Consider the following 19,841-nt stretch of genomic DNA (forward strand, 5'->3'; position numbering starts at 1 on the left):
ACTTAACATCACTTAAAATGGTGAGCAGTTGGACTCCACCCAGTGAACTTCATGCCAGCGCGGTCACCTGAGTGCAAAATCTACCTTCTATCCATGGTTTGGCAGTATATTCGTTCTTTAATAAGAGAACCTACTCAAAACCTATAGGTTAAACGAGTAGTATCATTTCGATTAAGTAATAAGCAAAACACTATATTCAGATGATTTTTGATGGAAAATGTATGTTTCTGTTTCTGCTATGGGGATAACGTGAACAATAAACTTGGCCGGGTGTGTGATATTTGCTCCACAGCTTTCAGTGCCCCATCCATCCTTCAGTCATGATGTCATTTGAGTTTCTTTTCTAGACTGTTGTACTCTATTTAACCAAATGTCAAAATTCTTGCAGTCCAATGAGATCATTTTATATATCAAAAAAGGGTCCTAGAAGCCTCTGAAATAGTTCCTTTGGGCCATTGTGAGTGGTTGTGTTTGTGATGATTGAAGAGAGTGATTGAAATCTTCTGGGTTTTCCTACTTTTCCTTGTTTAATTCTAAATTAATTCTAAAGTATGTGGATTTTTTTTTGAAAAGCAAGAAATGTCTAAGTGTGTATTATGTAGAGAGGCTGGATCCATGCATCATTTTTCATTTTGTCTCACCCAGTTATCATCCTTACTTCAGCCCCTGTCCCACATGGTTGTTGTCCATTCAGTTGCCATTAAACCAGCAAGGCATTTTCTGGGTGGTCAAAGTGGATTTTTCCATCCCTGGCCCGGGATGGAACAATTTACTGTTTGACATAAATAGTAAATCCTAAGCAGAGTTACTGCGGTCTAAGCCTATTGAAATCAATAGGTTTAGACTGGAGTAACTCTGCTTAGGATTTCACTGAAAGAGTTCCAAAAGAGAGGATGACTACCAGAAGAGCTCTCTAGTGAAGCAAGTCTATTACAAAGGAAATTCTGATATTCCTCTACAATATGTAAATGGAAAATAAGAAGAGTGCCAAAAAGGTTATACGGATTGCCTGCAAACAGGGATTACCAATATAAACACAAATAATGGGATGAATCTAGATAATTTTTTCACTCAGTCTAATTCAATTCCCTTTCTCATTATATCCCTGTCTCACATAGCTTTTGTTCATGCAGGCATTTTTGGAAATAAAGAGGGACCCCTGCTCCCCTTTTTTCATCATGAAAATAGCAAATCTGTTATCATCTTACCTGTGGAGTCTTGTAAGTGCTAAAGAGTGTGGCCATGTGAAGAGAGATTTCAGAGTCTGAACTTCCAATGACAGTGACGAGGTTCTTCCAGATGTCACAGTTGTAGTTGGGGATAGTCCTATTCTGATTGAAGAGAAGGTTCAAGGTATTTTGAAAAGTTATCCTTGCATTAAAGAAGCTGTCATAGATGTGGAACCCCAGTGTTATGTTTGGTAAGATCTTGGGATTCTCATTAATCTCTTTCAGGGCAAAGACCAAGGACAAGACATGCTGGTAATTCTTGAGCACTGCACTGAAGTAGGTGACACAAGATATGTAAGACTGATATTCTCAGTTTCTAAGTGTACAAGTACTCAAAAATGTAAGGAAATTATTCTGAAAAACTGGATGTGTAACATCTGTCCACTTTCATTTCAATAGATATTTCTACTATTATTAAATATCCATGGACATCTCTTTTTTTCTTTTTAAATTAGTCCTATTAATACAATTGTAATGTAATGTAATGTAATCACACAACAAAAGAGATGACCATTATCTCTCCCTTTTCTTGTTTTACCTAATCAAATATTGTGGATATGAACAGGTTAGTAGAGCAAGCAATCAGATACAGGCTGAGATCCAATCAGCTTTTCCACTGGTTAAAAAAAAAATGACGCGGGTTAACTTTGACCACCCCCAAAAAAGCTAATCTGGAGATTATGGAACTAACTTGAACCAAAGACAGATGCAATGGAGGCTGTAGTAAGGAGATTAATTGAATGAGAGAAAGTAAAAAAGCTGCTTGGAGCTCTCAAATGTTGTATTCTTTCCTCTTACAGGAAGCCAAGCAAGATAGGATTCCTCAAAGGAGAGCTCCCCTCCCAGAACCTCAAAGGCAAGCAATGAATTGCTAATAGTATGTGTTTGAATGGGAGAGTGGAATGGAAATGAGAGAGCGGCTATACCTACTTCAGGTACTCCCAATAGAAGTTAACCAGAAAGATACAGGGAAATGGGATGAAAATATTAAAAATTGGGTGTTCGGCCGGAAAAAGGCAAGAATCTCAAAAAAATTGGTATATATGTCCCAAGATGATTTTGGATGGGGACTCCCACATCTGCAAGCTTATTATGATGCATTCCAGTTGAAAGCATTGATGGAGCTAGAATGGAGGAAAGGGGATAAGTGGGTAAGATTTGAATCTGCAATCAATAAGGGAGCAGGTAGTTATGGAATTTATACTAGAGATCTGCAAAAGGAGATAAGACAAGCAAAGGGCCCAAGCAAAATAGATTTGATTGCTTGGAAGAGGTGGAAAACGGCTATGATACCACAGAACTCGAAATGGACTCCACTTAAGTATATCTGGGAGAAGGAGATGAACCCGAAATTTTGGGAAGATCTTAAGGCGGAAGGTATAACTAGAGTGAAGGATATGTATAATGGTCAAGGGGATTTGTTACCACTTCAGGAATTGAATCAAAAATTGGGGGAAAGATATTGGTTAAATTTAATGGGGTTACACCATTTAATTAAACAGGATAAATATAAAGAAGCTATTAAAAGGGAAGACAATAATATAGAACATGCATTATATGTGGATGAAATAAAGAAAGAGCTGGCAGGGAAAATCTACCTTGAATTGGTGAGGGATACGGAGTTTATGATTAGAACTCTAAAAAATAAATGGAATAAAGAAAAACAAATAACTTCTGAGGAGGTTAATAAGTTAATGGTGAATTTGAAGGCAATTAAGCTAGAAAAGTATAGAGAACTTGAAAGAAAGATAATCATGAAGTGGTATAGAACTCCTGCCCAATTGGCATACATGCTTAAAGGGATGAAACCTAACTGCTGGCATTGCAATGCAAAAGAAGGGTGGTACTCCCACTTATGGTGGGAGTGTCCAAAGGTCATAGATTTTTGGGAAAAGATACGGGGAAAATAGCATTGGTATGTAAGGTCAACCTTAATATAGATGTAGATCTATTATTCATGGGTGTATTGGGAAACACTAGAACTGAGAAACAAAACCAGGATATTTTCAAAGCAATGTTACTAGCTGCACATGCAGTGATTGCATACGGTTGGAAGGAGAAGTTAAAATGGACCTTAGAAAGATGGAATGGTTACTTGTATGAATATATTCAACTGGATATGTTGGAATGTTTAAAGAAAGATAAGGCAAGGGATGGAAAAATGGAGAAGAGAAAAGAGAAATGGTATATTTTCAATGGGTATATAATGGAGAAGCCAATACAGCTATATTTGGAAAATTGGAAAAAATGTGCTCGTGGCTAAAAATTTAATTTGTAGTTATAGGATGGCCACCTTGCGGGGGTTTACAAAAGGGGTAAAAGATGTATCATAGGAGAACTGGGACTGTATTGAAATGTAATAATATGTGATGCATTAATTTTTTTAAAAAAAAGGAAATGAGAGAGCGGGCCCTTGTGGTGAAAGGTAACAGCTAAACACTTGGAGATCTGACCAAGAAGAGAATGAGTAAAAAAACCAGACAAGGGGGGAGAATCACACATCTTTTATCTCCAAAAAGGGAATAAACCTCTTTATATAGGAATAATTGTTTCGTAAATCGACACATATAGAATTTGACATCTGATGGAATAAAAATGTCATTTTCAGAATATGTCATTGCTTGTATTATCTGTTTGCAATAGTTAGGAAATAGTCTTATTCATTGCTACGGATAACAATAGAGAGAGAAATTTCATACAAAGGTTCATGAACAAGATTTCCTTTGGGGTGCTCCGTGAAAACAAAACTGTCAGAAATGAAGCAAAATTGAGAAGTGATCCCACCAATGACGAGGTCTCCTGGCTGAGAATACTGGTATTGGGTCTGGAGTGGATCACTCATTGTACACATAGTAGGATGCATCTTAGACTCAGTTTGTGGCAGCTGGAGCCACAACACTAGGAGTAGTTGTGAAATATTGAGCCCTATCATCTGGGATGCAAAAGCACCTTCTTCTGAGATGAAATCCTTTCTTTGTGTCTTGATCATTTACCATTCAACATCAGCCTCTTGAACATCCAGTCTCAGTGGCAACCTGTCGTGCTGCTGAGCTGATATGGGCACTGGTCCCTAAATCTGAAGAAAGCATAAAGACGGGCCAGTCAGACACAGTCCTGTCTTTTGAACAGTCACTTTCCCTTGCTCTGAACAGTACGGAAATACTTCATGCAAAGAACGCCTTTTTAAAAAAAAAATCAGTCTGGGCTCTTGCAAGAAGGAAGTTGGATCACAGTAATTGGAAATGATTGCTGGGTACGCAAACACCTCCCTAAGGTATTGTGTTCTGTATGACATCAAGACAGCAGTCTTTTAAAAAAAAATCATGGTAGTACTAGGAAAATATGATAGAAATACCACCATGTAAATTTACACCTGTTTTTGCATCTATTCCATATATATTGAGTATAAATGACATGAAAATGGCCTCAAGGGCATATCAATAAAATGAAAATGTTTTTAACATGCCATTTAAAAATACTTGAAAAGCAATAAAAGGGTTCAACATGACAAACAGAAAGGGCAGATATTTACATCTCTGTGTCAATTTTATTGAAGTCAAAGTTTTTCAAATCCTGTTGATTTTAAAAGTGGCACTGAATTTTCTTGAGGGCTACAAAATATTCCTGAAAATCCTTTTTATCCAAATCTTTCACATATTGGTCATGCCTTTTTCAGCTGATCGGTTTCTGCATTGGTGCCATTTTGTTAGGGTTTTTTTAAAGTTAAGATATGGAACAATGGAAGGTACCAGTTTTCTGCTTCATCTCTGACTGGTGCCATTAAATTAATCTGAGCAGTTTTTATTCAGCAAGACAAGGGAACACTAATGGAACATGAGGATGCCATTGCATCATGTATCTAATCAAATTTGGCTATGTCAGAATGTCAGTAAAGGCAGACATTCATTTCTTATTGTACTTTTTCTAAGCAGGGTTTGCAAATTCTCTGCTTCTTAATAGAAAACTGATTGTAAGCAGCCAACTTGGCATCCGCCATCTTTACTAGTCATTTGAATATGGCTGCTTGTGATATTAAAAATCACCAAGCCTCTGGATTTAAAATGGCAGCTTGTACTGCCACCAGAGAGCCTCCAGCTAACCGTTCCTGAGTCCTGCCCAGGAGACCACGGCATGAATGGAATGCCATGAAAGAATGCAGAGTGATTGGAGGTGATTGGATTTGCAGTCACCTGAGCCCCTAAGGAATCCAGTGCAACAAAGGTCCTGCAGAGTCATCCCCACTTCGCACATTCCTTTCCCTGCTTCCGTGATGAGATCTCCTGTCCTTGATTGAGGAGCTAATCAAATGACATTCATAAGTTTGTACAGTTGTTCCTGGGCAAGTACTGTCTGCACCTAAATTCATCAACTTAGCTCTGGTGGACTTCACTAACAAACTATCCCTTTTGTGCAGTGCTAGAACAAATTTTGCATTCTCTTTCACACTCCCCAGCAGCTACCAGTCAAGGTAATCAAACCTTTTGTTAATCCCAGGAACTGACCGTTGGAATCTTTGTTCTAACAGATAGGTGGGCTCTCCCACCTCAGCGCATGTTTTACCTATAAAAGGAGACTCCTGGCCTCATTCAAATTGTGCATGCTTATCAGATCCAGAGTGCTGTTCCCTTGAGGTTTGCCCTAAGTCTCTTGCTCTCCTTGCCAAGAACGCTGGATGTTTGAAGCTACTCTCTTCTCCCGCGGACTGGACTACTCTTCAGATAGGTAGATATACTTATTCCCTCTCTCTATTCCCAACTTCTGGCTAAGTTTCCTAGGACTCTGTGTGTGTATAATTATTTTACCCTGTAATTCTGTGTGTGTATATGCATGAAGTCTGGTTCTTTAATAAAAATTGTTTGACTTTAAGCACCAGCCTCATTTGTTATAACAGAAGGGACCTCATAGAAATTGGTGATGGATCCCTGTGGTTACCATCCTCTCGCATAGCTGTCTTCCTTGCTTGCTAATTCCCCCCACAAATTATTTTATTGCAAGGAGACCAATTCCGGTAACTATTTTGCTTTTGCCATTAAAACAATGTTTTTTCCAAGTGTACACCCCCTAGAAACAGCCTAAGAAGAAACACATCAAGGGTGTATTCTTGCTTCCCTATTCTGTGTCAAGGTGCCTGCAAAAGCAGGAATTATGGGAAGACAGAACAAACATGTTTTTTTCCAATGCTTCTATCACATCAGCGACACTCAGCTTGCAATCCTTTGGTGAATCAACTGTGAACCTTATAATTATCTCAAGACTTTGATATTCATTCTTGGTGTAATTCCCAGAAGACTCTGCCACTGTCAATATCACAAAGCACTGTCAACATCACAAAGAAGCTTATATTAAGATATCCCAGTGTCATTTGGAAATACAGAAAAATGGCTGGGACCATGCAGGGCAAGTATAGGTTTGTGGGGGGAGGTTGTAACTCAGGCTGTTACAGGATAATTCTGAATTTGAATCTGTTTTAATGGCATCATATTTTTCCATCAAGATGGAAAGACTATTTGTATTGCTGCTACTTCTGTTTCTGCTCTTGCTGCCTCAAGCAGAAGCCAAACTGCACCCTATGATATGCCAAACAAATGATGCTATCCACGTCCAACATCAGTATTACCAACCAGGAGATGTCCTCATTGGTGGAATCACGTCTCAGCTCTTCTCCCCTTCTTACTCCCCTATTCTTTTTAAGGAGAATCCCCAGGCTGTACTTATTGATGAATATGCGTAAGGAGGTCGTTTTATTTTTGTTAGAAAAAAGTAAGGTTATTAGAATAACCAATTCCAACAGTATCCTCCACCAACTGAAGTTAAGAGAAAATTTCTAGACTCCAAAGGATAACATTGATCTCAGGAGAATTCAGGAAGTGTACAAACTTTTGTAGTAGTCTTAAACTGTCACATGGAATGTTTTCTGATTTATTTTATGAAGGAATGAATGAACTAAGCTTGGCTGATTGCTTCACATATGCTGTCCGTGGTTGGCTGCTAGTTTGATATCAAAATGGTGGTGTTGACTATTAAGTATTCACTAAACACCTTCATGCTCTGACCTGGATAGCCCAGACAATCCCGATCTCATCAGATCTCGAAAGCTAAGCAGGGTTGGCCTTGGTTAGTAATTGGATGGGAGACCTCCACCAAAGACCAGATGCAGGCAATGGCAAACCACCTCTCTAAGTCTCTTGCCTTGAATATCCCACAAGGGGTTGCCATAAGTCAGATATGACTTGATGGCATTCTCCACCAAACACATTCACACCAAGAGAATATTTGTTGACCATTCAGCATAATTTGAGAGCAAAAGGTATTGATCTCTTCTGCTTTCTAAAGTACATGACAAAGTTTGTGTGTTTTAGGCTAGACAAGGGCCGTCGTCACACGGCCATAAATTTAGCACCAGACTAGTGCCATCTCCCACTGAATGTTCACCTTATTCCGGCTCTCTTGCGATTTCGCCATTCTCCCCAATTCACGCTTTGTAACTCTTTATGTTTTTATCCACTTCCATGTGAATGCCCTGGATCGACTATGAACGCTTTGCAACACCAAAACGCTCACTCTCCCCAATCATCTGTCTCACCTAACACTAATTCTCATGCCCTACACTCCCACAAGCCCCAGCGCGACCCGCAATTAAGCCTCAAAGTAATTTTTTTTTTAAACGTCAGCCTTATAGCGATATAGCACTATTCTGCCATGGGCGGAAAACCTGCTACCTATCACAGTTGGCTTTTGGGTTGGCCCAGCACAGCATTGGTATAATAGAAGAGAGATATAGCACAAATATGCAATTTTTTTTTTTTAAAAAGGGCGGGATTTTCAGGGACCCGTTTCCAGATGCACTTTGACTGACCGTCAAATTGCACTTTTCCCTTTTAATGTGACTGACTGGAAGTGCAAGCAGTCATCAAAAGATGGGAGAATCCGTTCTAATAATGATAACAGAAGAAACGATTTCTAGTGCAAAACTGACGAAATAAGGGCCCGTGTGACGATGGCCAAGGTTCATGTGTTTTATTCTGCAGGTTACGGTTTCCACTATACTGCTGCTGTCTTCATGTCTGTTCTGTATGCTATCCATCACATAACTTACAGTTCTTTTCAGTCTGTCCTATTTCACCTCTATCCCACCACCCACTCTGTGTTTATGAGATTCTACCCTTTTCAGTCTTGGTTCCAAACACCATCAGAGCATATAATATTTACCAAGAGTCTTGTAAACTATGGATGGCACACCCATTCTGCCAACACTCTATTGGTTACTAATCAGTTAGAAAGTTCAATTTAAGGATCTAGTTATTACCTACAAGGATCTGGTTATTACCTACCTTAATGGACTTGGACCCACAAAGCAGAATTTACAAAGCAGAAATCTCCAGGAGGCCATTTTTTAAAAAGGGGTCAGAAACAGCAATATAATCGAAGAGCACGGCAGATTGCTCCTGTAAGGCATAGTAATAGAGTCTGTTGCACTGATTATTGTATGTCACCTCCTTTTTTATTAGAAAACTTCCCCCCTCCCCTATAATATGTCATGCCCTAGACTGGTTTTCATTTGCATTGTTTTTCCAGTTCTGTAATCCTAGACCTTTGGTTAGTGATTGGATGGGAGACCTCCAATGAAGACCAGGGTTGCAGAAGCAGGCAATGACAAACCACCTCTGTTAGTCTCTTGATAAGAAAACTCCCCCAGTGTCACCATGTGAGCTATGACTTAAGGGCTCTCTCTACTACCAATCCTAGACCTACCACATTGTTAATTGGTGGTCTTTATTGTCTGATTGAATCTGCTTTGAGTTACAGTTAGAAAGGTGAGCTATCACAATGATAGTAACAACAGTTCAAGAATAAAGGTATTAGTGAATAAATTTATTTAAATAGAAGTGAAATATTAAAAAATAAATTTAAATAAGTTCTATAATCTATAGTTTGATTTAAAAGATTACAGATTATGAAGTTTGTTTGTGTATTTGTAAAATGAAATTAGGAAAAAAAACCAATTTATGGGTGGGAAGAGTGTAATGCCAGTTTCTGTCTCTTAATTTACACTTAAAAATAACTAGAAAAAAAGGCTTCAGTAATGAATTTAGAAAAACTATATCCAGCGTTTTTGAATTGAATGAAAAACCTTCTACTGCAGATGAGCAGCTGCAAGAACGCACAGTAGTACCACTAATTCCAGAGAAGGAATTCCAGAAAGAGCATTTAAGGTGAGGAAGTTCATGAAAGATAGACCATCTGGCTTATGTGTTTTTGTTTTGCTCTTGTTTTAGCACAGTACCAAAGAACTACCAGCACATTCTGTCCTTAGTGTTTGCTGTGAAAGAGATCAACGAAAACCCCAAGCTTTTACCCAACCACACTTTGGGGTTCCACTTCTATGAAAGCTACTTCAATGCACGGACGACTTACCAGAACACCTTGAACCTTGTCTTCAGCCAGAATTGGACTCTCCTAAACTACAAATGTGACCATAAGAATCTTATAGCAGTCATAGGAGGTCTCGACTCTGAAACTTCTCTCTACATGGCCACCCTCTTAGGTATCTACAAGATTCCACAGGTCAGATAAGAATACAAGAAGCTGTGGAATTCAGAAAAATAGTTCAAATCTTGTTTTGCTACATACAAGCAGGGCTCATTTTGAGGGGGAATGCACAGGAACACAGTTCCGGCAGTTCCCCAAAGAGGTTATATGTCAGGTGGCCCCACCCACTGGACTCTCAGCCATTTTGGGCCCGTTACAGCCTGGATTCGGGCTGAAATGTCCCAGATCAGGCCTCTGACGGGTGGTGGATCACTCTCCCACTCAGCAGCAGCCCAATCCTGAGCATTTCGGGCCCCTTTTTGGCCATTTTCAGCCCCTTTTTGCCACTTTGGGCCCAGTTTCAGCCCTGAATGACTTGGATTGGGTCCAAAACAGCCAGGATAGGTGATGTCAGGGGTGTGTGGCATATGCAAATCAGTTATGCCAATGACACACTTCTGGTGATGGCAAGGGGTATGGTATATGCTAATGGGTTATGCTAATGAGTTCCTCCAGCTCTTTTTCTACGAAATGACCCCTGCACACAAGTATGTATTATGGGCATCTGCTGTTATGGCTAATGTTTGTGTTTCAGTTGGATTATTTAATTCCATTCTGTATTGTAGTTCCTTATATGGCACATCATGAGAAGGCCGATCTGATGAAGAAACACAAAATGAGAAAAAAAAACATCCAGAGAACTTACTAAGTTTATGCTTTGGGGCTGAGAGCCTTGCTACAAGTGACATTTTACACGCGAAGGATAAAGGATCATTTTCGCAAGTCTTTCTGGGAACTGAAGTTCCTCTCCCCCACCCCTTTTCCTTCTGTTCCTTCCCCTCGCTGCCTGAAGAGACAGATAGAGCCTACGGCAACATCAGCTTTTGCAAATCGTCTTGCTGGGGGAGGGGGGGAATGCTCCGGAGAAAGCTGAGAAAGTTGCAGCTGCCTGCCCCAAAGATCATTGAGAGCAGGCTCGTGACTGGAGAAACGATTTGCAAAAGTTGCTGTTGCCCCAGGCTTTCTCTGTCTCTTCAGGCAGCGAGGGGAAGGAACAGAAGGAAAAGGGGTGGGGGAGAGGAACTTCAGTTCCCAGAAAGACTTGCGAAAATGATTCTTTATCCTTCACGTGTAAAATGTCACTTGTAGCAAGGCTCTCAGTGTGTAACTTTGGAAAATTGTTGTTTCTATGAATTGATTAATAGACTAATTAAATGTACTGTCTTTTGCTGTTTTTATTGGCTTTGGCTGCAAAAAGATTGCAACACCATTGTTGTGGTCTTATAACTTGTGTAGTGAATATTTTGCAAAACAACCATTATAAGCCTTTATTGATATACTTATGTAAATACGAACTTATTGAATTTGTACACAGTGGGACTTTAGTGTCTTTATTATCATTTTTGGGGGGGGGGGAAATAAAAGCAGGACTTTAGGTGGGGATTTGCAATAAGAAAAAAAAAGAATAGAAATGTAAGTGAATGCATTCAGTTTGTTCACAATGAACAGAAGGTGGGGGGAGATGAATGGAAATAACAGAAAACAATGAGAACAGTGAAGATTAAAGATCATGAAATCAAAACCTAGTCTCTGGGACATTTTCATGCCATTTTCTCTGACTAAACAGCTTCTTCAATAACAGCCAGGGCACAAATTTGATAGACAGAAAACACGTTATAATTAAGTCATAATTCCAGAAAGGTAGTTATGTTTGTTTGCTTGAATTTTTATCTTTATTTACTAAGTTTATTTAGAGACTCTCTTTCACACTGAGACTCCTCAGTGAGCTCTGACTCATGAAAGATCATGTTTTCGTTAGTCTTGGGTGACACCAGACTCCTGTTTTATTTTATCATCATTATCAATTTATTTCAATACAGAATCAGCTCCAGGGGGGTCAGCAATAATAAAGTAAGAAATCAAAGAATAGAATAAAAAACAATAAGAATAGGGAGGGCACATACAGTGCAACAAGCACAGGACAGTGGGTGCAGGTTGTGGGGGGACAGAGAGATGACACCTTCCTCCAACAAGGAAATAGGTTATTGAGGTTCAGTCAACCACTTGTGTATCCCACACACCCAAAGGCAAACTTTGGCAACTTTGTTAGTTATCTCCTGGGAAGAGTCTGCAAGAAGGAGGGAGCCATAATGTTGTTCAGATCTTCCTGGTAAAGATTGGAGCTATATTGTGAGACTGGATGTTATTGTAGAATGAGCAGTGCAACAGAACATATTTGATAGACTCTACTTTCCCTGTATGGCATGGGCAGAGCCACTGAAGGAATAGAATACGATGGTACCTGCCTTCCAGGAGGGCTGAAGAAAGTGTTGAAGCATGCAAGGGTAAAAGATCTCTGATATTTCAAGATATCAAGGGATCTAAGATAATCTGCTTGTTGGAAGCATTTGGCATGTTTCAGAATAACTGGATATTTCTGTACCTGTGCCTGTTTTATTTAACTAAGTAAATATTTCACCTAACACGTATAATAATCACTTCACAGGTAACAATTCCTTTATTCCTCCTCAGATCACCTACAGCTTATTTGCTTCAGCAGTGAGTGACAAAACTCATCTCTCGTCCTTGTACCAAATGGTCCCAAATGAAGCACATCAGTATACTGGGATTGTCTGGCTTCTTCTGCATTTCCAGTGGAAGTGGGTCGGGCTCATCGCAGTGGGTGATGATAAAGGTGAAAAGTTCGTGCAGGCTTTGACACACCTCTTTTCCCAGAACGGCATCTGTCCTGCCTTCACTGAAATACTCATATCTCACAGTGATTTTTTAGACGCATCCTTTCTGATTGAACGCTTTCTGGATGCCTTCAAGTTCTTAACCAATACAGATGTGAATATATTTGTTATAAATGCAGAGATTCGAACCATGGTAACTATGCAGTGGTTGTTATTGGTTGCAGAACTGGATGCTACAACATCTATCAGCAAGGTGTGGGTGATGACAGCCCATTGGGATTTCTCATCTGAGACTCTCCACAGGACCCTGGATATACAAGTCTTCCATGGTGCTTTATCCTTTGCCATTCCCTCCAATGAGCTGCATGGGTTTCAAAGTTTTCTTCAGACCCTGAGACCCTACTCTGACAGAGATGGTTTTATCAGAGTCTTCTGGCAACAGGCATTTGACTGCTTATTTCTAGATAGTGGCAAGAGTAAGGAGACCAAGAAAAGTTGCACTGGAGAAGAAAAGCTGGAGAGCCTTCCGGGTCCATTTTTTGAAATGAGTATGACGGGCCACAGCTACAACATCTATAATGCTGTCTATGCTGTGGCACATGCATTACATGCCATGCATTCATCCAGAAACAAGCACAAAGCAATGGTAGGTAAAGACATTTAGGATTAACCAAACATTGATGTTTTACCTCACTCCGAGACTAGGTCTATTTTTAGTGAACAAACTAATAGATGTTGCCACAGTGTCCAAAATGTGTACCGATAGAATCATATCTCCTAAGAACATTGCCTTCTGCCATGAGAACTCTGAGTTGTGGTTGCACTCATCAGGTGAAAGGAAGCCACAGTGAAACATGGGTGCCTCTGACTGTGGAGAATAGAGATGAATTCCCCAGTGACTGCCTGTGTTGCTGTTATGATACATGACAGGTAGACGGAGATCGCTTCCTCCTTTACGGACAATTTTATCAGCAGGAAGGAGGAACAAGAATGATTAGCTTCTCAGGAAAGAAAAGTGTGTATCAGGAACGGTGGAATTTCTGTTTGGCTGTTGTGGGTTTTCCGGGCTGTATTGCCGTGGTCTTGGCATTGTAGTTCCTGACGTTTCGCCAGCAGCTGTGGCTGGCATCTTCAGAGGTGTAGCACCAAAAGACAGAGATCTCTCAGTGTCACAGTGTGGAAAAGATGTAGGTCATTTGTATCTACTCAGGAGGGGTGGGGTTGAGCTGAGTCATCCTGTAAGAGTTTCCCAGGGTGTGGAATGTTAATGGCGGGAGGCTTCACTGTATCCTGAGGAGGTTCTTTTGCATATGGATTGGTACTTGATGTGCTAATCTTCTCTGCAGGGCTATTGTCGGGGATAGAATGTTTTGTTAGCCTGGTGTTTTTCAGAACTGGAAACCATGCTCTGTTCATTCTTAAGGTTTCTTCTTTCCTGTTGAAGTTTTGCTTATGCTTGTGAATTTCAATGGCTTCCCTGTGCAGTCTGACAAAGTAGTTGGAAGTGTTGTCCAGTATTTTGGTGTCCTGGAATAAGATACTGTGCCCTGTTTGAGTTAGGCTATGTTCAGCCACTGTTGATTTTTCAGGTTGTCCAAGTCTGCAGTGTCTTTCATGTTCTTTTATTCTTGTCTGGATGCTACGCTTTGTGGTCCCGATGTAAACTTGTCCACAGCTGCAGGGTATACGGTATACTCCTGCAGAGGTGAGGGGGTCTCTACTGTCTTTTGCTGATCGTAACATCTGTTGTATTTTTCGGGTGGGTCTGAATACTGCTTGAAGGTTATGCTTTTTCATAAGCTTTCCCATCTGATCAGTAATTCCTTTGATATATGGCAAAAACACTTTTCCTGTAGGAGACTGTTTTTCCTTGGTTGTTTGATTCATCCTGGGTTTGATTGCTCTTCGGATTTCATTTCTGGAGTAGCCATTTGCCTGAAGTGCGTGGTTTAGATGATTAATTTCCTCATTGAGAAAGTGCGGCTCACATATCTGTCTTGCACGATCCACTAATGTTTTCATTATGCCTCTTTTCTGTCGGGGGTGGTGATTGGAGTTTTTGTGTAGGTACCGATCAGTGTGAGATGGGTTCCTGTAGACCCTGTGATCTAACTGAAAGTTTGCTTTGCGGATGACCAAGGTATCCAGGAATGGGAGTTTTCCCTCGACTTCTTTCTCCATTGTGAATTGTATGTTCAGGTGGATGTTGTTGAGATGATTCAAAAACCCCATCAATTCTTCCTCCCCATGGCTCCAAATGATAAATGTATCATCCACAAACCGGAACCATACACTAGGTTTGTGGGGTGCTGAGGGTGGGTGTACAGAAACACTGTATGTGTTGCAGAGGAATCTGAATTGTAGGTTGGAATGCACACATCTCACACACAAGACTCAGAAGCCAACACGAATTGATCCACAGGTGCTACAAGAAGAGGGGAGTCACAACAAGACACAGGGCAGGGTGCATCGAGAAGCGTTCAGTAGGCTTGGAACAGGAGAGAGTATATATTTTACAGCTCCCCCTAGAGTTAAAAATGAAGCTGCTCTCACATTATCAAGATGGAACACAGGATGATGGAGATAGTTTCTTCCTGTTCTCCAGCACAGGGTTTCCAACTCTAGATCGGGAAATTTCTGGCAATTAGGAGGTGGAGCCTGGGGAGAGCAGGGTTTAGGGAGGGGGGGACTTCACTCGTGTTCATCCTCCAAAGCAACCATTTTCTCCAAGGGAAATGATCTGTGTGGTTTGCAGATCTGTTGTAATTATGGGAGATCTCTAGACCCCACCTGCAGGCCGGTAACCTAACTGTACATCTGCCTTCATCCCATATATACTCTGTCCTATTTTCTTGTGTTCTAGATGCACCCATTTCTGAGGAGCATCTCATTCAACAACAGTGCTGGAGATGAGGTATCATTTGATAAGAATGGTGAATTAGTAGGTCGATTTGATATCCTAAACTGGATCACATTCTCAAACCAGTCCTTCTTGAAAGTGAAAGTTGGGAAAATGGATCCCCAAGATCCCCAGGGCAAAGAGTTTTCCATTAATGAGAAAGTCATTACATGGCACAGCAGATTTAATCAGGTAGGTATTCCGTACCTTTGTTCCTGCAATCCTGACCATGCAGGTCTACAATTCTGCTCAAATACAGACAAATTCAATATTGTTACGTTGGGTTCAGATTGCATTTTCATAGAAATTTTTCCCCTATATTTACAGTTTTTTAATAGTATGCAATGCAGTCTGCAGATTAAAAACCAGAAAACTACAATTCAAAATAGGGGATTTTTTTAGAGGAGCACCATTTGAGTGTGTGTGTGGGGGGGGGGTAATGTGCCACTTTCAATCCACTTCCATCAAATTATGGAGACAGCAGATCTGTGTGGGAAGGGGAAACTAGGATTCCCATTAGTGTAAAATACTTCCAGTTGAAATGTGTTGTACAAATACATGGAAAGTCATCGGACAAATATGTTTGAGCTGCTCACAAACAGTTGAACTGCTTGATGATCAATCATCTCTCTGCTCAGCTTGGCAAGCAGAACATAAGCCCAACTGGTTGGTTTGAGCAACCGTATCTTTAATTTGTTGCACACTTGTGGTACTAGAGAGGGAATAGGAGAAGTTAATTTTCTTTGCATCTAAGGATGAATTGGCAGTAAAAATGCAGACAATTTGGGAGATTTCTCTGGATATTTGTCACAATATTTGCCTCATGCAAGATATAATTAACAACAATTTGTACATAAAACACAGGATTCCCCCACAGGAGACAGTGATGCCATTTCAGTACAACCACCTGTTGATTACAAGGCCATGAATCAAAAAGAAGAGAATTTAAGTAATATTTTATTTTCCTTTTCATGGACAGGCTGTACCCCTTGCTGTGTGTAATGCGAACTGCCGTCCAGGTTACAGCAAGAAACGGAAAGAAGGGGAGCCATTTTGTTGCTATGAGTGCGCCCAATGTCCAGAAAGGAAGATTTCAAACCAAAATGGTAAGAGATGTCACACCATAAAGCATATTTAGATTATCTTAAATTACTCACTTCACAGAATTTCCTATTATCAAGAGAGAGAGGAACTGGGGTTGCCAGGTCCCTTGACCCCCGCAGTGGGAGTTGGGGAGTCTAGCATTTACCTCGCTGCAGCCCCAGGTCCTGGTTTTGTGCACATGCACAGTGTGCGCCCACTTCTAGCTTGTGCAATGACATCACTTCTGGGAAGTGACATCATCACACGGGTCAAAGGGCAGCCTGGGAGCACACCCACGCTCACCAAGGAGCTGGATTGGCCTGCTGCAGGGCACAATTCAGCCCCAAATGTTCCCCCTGTGGGGGTGATTCAGCCTGAATCGGGCAGCTGTGGGTGTGGGAGCATGTCGTGCCACCCAGGGGTGCGCTGCGCCACACAGGGGTGCACTGCACTGCCCAGGGGGGTGCCCCAGGAGCACGCCCCCCACCAGCCAAGTAAGTGGGCACAGGAGGAAGGGCAGGAGCAGGGGATCCCCCACCCCGGGTGGGGGAATGGCACCCCTAAGAGGAACAGAGAGAAAGCTGTATTAAGAACATTTTAAATAATAAATTTTGAAAGAATCCCCAATCACCAAGAGAAAGAGAGATGAAGAGAGAAGAAGAGGAAGAGAGAGAGCAGTCAAGAGAATGTTGAAGGGCTGTGGAGTGGATGTTAGGTAGTCAACACTCCCATGTGAGGAGGAATCAGGTAGTTTGGGGTGTTAGGGAGACAATAGACTGCTGGGGGTGTGGGTGACAACTGGAAAAAATGTTGGGTGTTTTGTTAGCAGTCAGTCCCCTCCTCCTGCTGAGGGGCTGTTTATAGATATAAAACCATAAATACCCTTCCTCATATAGCATATGTGGAAAACACTGCCTGGCCTGAAAGGAAACAAAATGGAGGCCAGCCAGGAAAGAGCCTGACATATGTGAGCCTCTTGCTAGTCAAACTCAACATGATTCAACTTTAAAGCAATGGCTGATTCAGGGATGCACTGTACTTGCCTATGGAAATTAAAGCTGAAGCCCAAAAGAGGAATCACAAACAAGAAATTTCTCCAAGCTGCATATATACCTCTCAGTTCTTGATTATGGTGACACCTAAACCTAATCAAGTTAGAGCCCAGTCCCATAACTATTTCAATTCTCACTCAGATAGAGAAAATGGCATAATTTTCAGAGCATCTGCTGCGGAGTTTTTCCTTCTGGACTTTCTTATCCCAAGCAAAAAACTGTCAGTGCTTTCCCATGAACCCACATTATGTCATTTAGAAGTAATGGGAGAGGGGGATGAAGCAGCAAAATTGCACCTGGGTTGGATTAAAACAGTAAATTGGAATTACCCTCCCAGGTTGAACGACTCTTAATATATGGTTGTTGTGGGTTTTCCGGGCTGTATTGCAGTACAATAGAGCCCGGAAAACCCACAGCAATACAGCCCGGAAAACCCACAACAACCATCGTTCTCTGGCCATGAAAGCCTTCGACAATACATCGACTCTTAATATAATTGTCAATTTTTGTTAGAGACAGTGTGTTTTTATATATACTAAATATAACAGTTATGTTGAGTAGTTCCTGTGAGGTAGGTGGTGACTGAGAGAGCTCTAAGAGAACTGTGACTTTCCCAAGGTCACCCAGCTGGCTTCAAGCAGACGAGAAGGGAATCAAACCTGGTTCTCCAGATTAGAATCCTGCCGCTCTTAACCACTACACCAAACTGGCTAGTCTCTCAGGCACAAAAAACACTTCCAGTCATCGCACCCATTGGCTATTGAGAGAGGGGATGCATTCTATTCCTGTTTAGTACAAAACTGTATTTCTCAACCGTGGGCAATGACATAGCCTTGAAGAACAGAAAATGTGTTAAGCTGTATGTACATATTCTTCACTATATATAATTACTGTACAATAATATTTCAAACCTTTGGATCACTTCCAATTAAAATAAACCTGGAGATTTTCGGCAGGCTTAGGACTTTTGTCTTTGCGATGGGCTGAAATAGCATCTCTTTCTGTTTTTTTAAAGATGCAAATGACTGTTTCCAATGTCCGGAAGATCAATATCCAACTGATGATCAAAATCAATGCCTTTCCAAGATTCTAAACTCCTTGTCTTATGATGAGCCATTGGGCATCAGCTTGGCTGCTTTGGCTCTCTGCCTTTCTGGGACAGCAGCCGTGGTGCTAGGCATCTTCATCAGGCACCGTAACACACCTATCGTCAAAGCCAATAACCGGAGCCTCACCTACACTTTGCTCATCTCCCTCCTGCTCTGCTTCCTCTGCTCCCTGTTGTTCATTGGGTCGCCTCAGATCATGACCTGCCTTTTACGACAAACAGCTTTTGGCATCATCTTCTCAGTGGCTGTTTCTTCTGTGTTGGCCAAAACCATCACTGTGGTTCTGGCTTTCATGGCTACTAAACCAGGGTCCAGGATGAGGAAATGGCTGGGGAAACGATGTTCAAACTTTGTCGTTCTTTGCTGCTCATTTATTCAGTCTAATGTTTGCATGGCATGGCTGTGTACTTATCCTCCATTCCCAGACATTGACATGCACTCTCTGGAGGAAGAGATCACAATGGAATGCAATGAAGGATCAGCCGTTATGTTTTCCTGTGTTCTGGCGTACATGGGACTTCTGGCTCTCATCAGCTTCCTTGTGGCTTTCTTTGCTAGGAAATTGCCGGACACCTTCAATGAAGCCAAGTTTATCACTTTCAGCATGTTGATATTTTGTTGCGTGTGGCTGACGTTTGTTCCAACTTATCTCAGCACCAAAGGGAAATATATGGTGGCTGTGGAGATCTTCTCTATCCTGGCATCCAGTGCTGGATTGCTCGGTTGCATCTTTTTCCCTAAAATGTATATCGTTGTTTTGATGCCTGAACTGAACTGCAAGGAGCAACTAATAAAGAGTAAAAAGTAGAAAGGAGATATTTGAAATGTCAAGGTTTTTATTATCACAGATGCTCAACCTTTAGATTTTCAGGTGGTAGCCATGTTGGTCTGAAGGAGATGAACAAAGTTCAAGTTAAGTAACACTTTAGAGACCAACAAAGAGTTTTCAGGGAGTCATGGTCCCTTCATTAGACATGAGTAGGAAAGGAGATGAGAGTGTTTTTATCAGTCAGAAGGTGGGAAGGTTGTTGCAAAGAAGTAAGATAGGATATGAAGGTATATTGTTAAGAGTAAGTAGCTTGATTAGAGTAGGGGAGGAAATGCAGAAAATTAGCATCTGAAGCAAGAGAGGAACTTATGTTGCTTTCAGCCCTGGGAGGTCCATTCATTGTAATTTGTGAAAGAACATAATTTCAGCAATCTCACTTGCAGAGAGTTAAACCCATTTCCTTGTTCTTCCAAAA

General features: G+C 41.1%; 1 protein-coding gene across 1 annotated transcript; it reads left to right on the forward strand.

Annotated features, from left to right (window-relative positions):
• Positions 1–6,723: 6,723 nt before the first annotated feature.
• Positions 6,724–19,405, forward strand: LOC129339752 (vomeronasal type-2 receptor 26-like). Its single transcript, XM_054994335.1, has 7 exons — positions 6,724–6,956; positions 9,296–9,442; positions 9,506–9,794; positions 12,291–13,100; positions 15,318–15,545; positions 16,333–16,459; positions 18,504–19,405. Exons 1-7 carry the CDS (start codon positions 6,724–6,726, stop codon positions 19,403–19,405), a joined length of 2,736 nt encoding a protein of 911 aa, XP_054850310.1.
• Positions 19,406–19,841: the final 436 nt, after the last annotated feature.

Source organism: Eublepharis macularius, chromosome 12, assembly GCF_028583425.1.
Source record: "Eublepharis macularius isolate TG4126 chromosome 12, MPM_Emac_v1.0, whole genome shotgun sequence".
Lineage (NCBI taxonomy): Eukaryota > Metazoa > Chordata > Lepidosauria > Squamata > Eublepharidae > Eublepharis > Eublepharis macularius.

What these genes read in the sequence shown, in the direction of transcription:
- LOC129339752 (XM_054994335.1), top strand. Translation starts at nt 6,724, where the DNA reads ATGGAAAGACTATTTGTATTGCTGCTACTTCTGTTTCTGCTCTTGCTG. An exon ending in GTACTTATTGATGAATATGC is followed by an intron (nt 6,957 to 9,295) that starts GTAAGGAGGTCG and finishes AAAAATAACTAG; the next exon opens with AAAAAAAGGCTTCAGTAATG. An exon ending in GAAACAAGCACAAAGCAATG is followed by an intron (nt 13,101 to 15,317) that starts GTAGGTAAAGAC and finishes CTTGTGTTCTAG; the next exon opens with ATGCACCCATTTCTGAGGAG.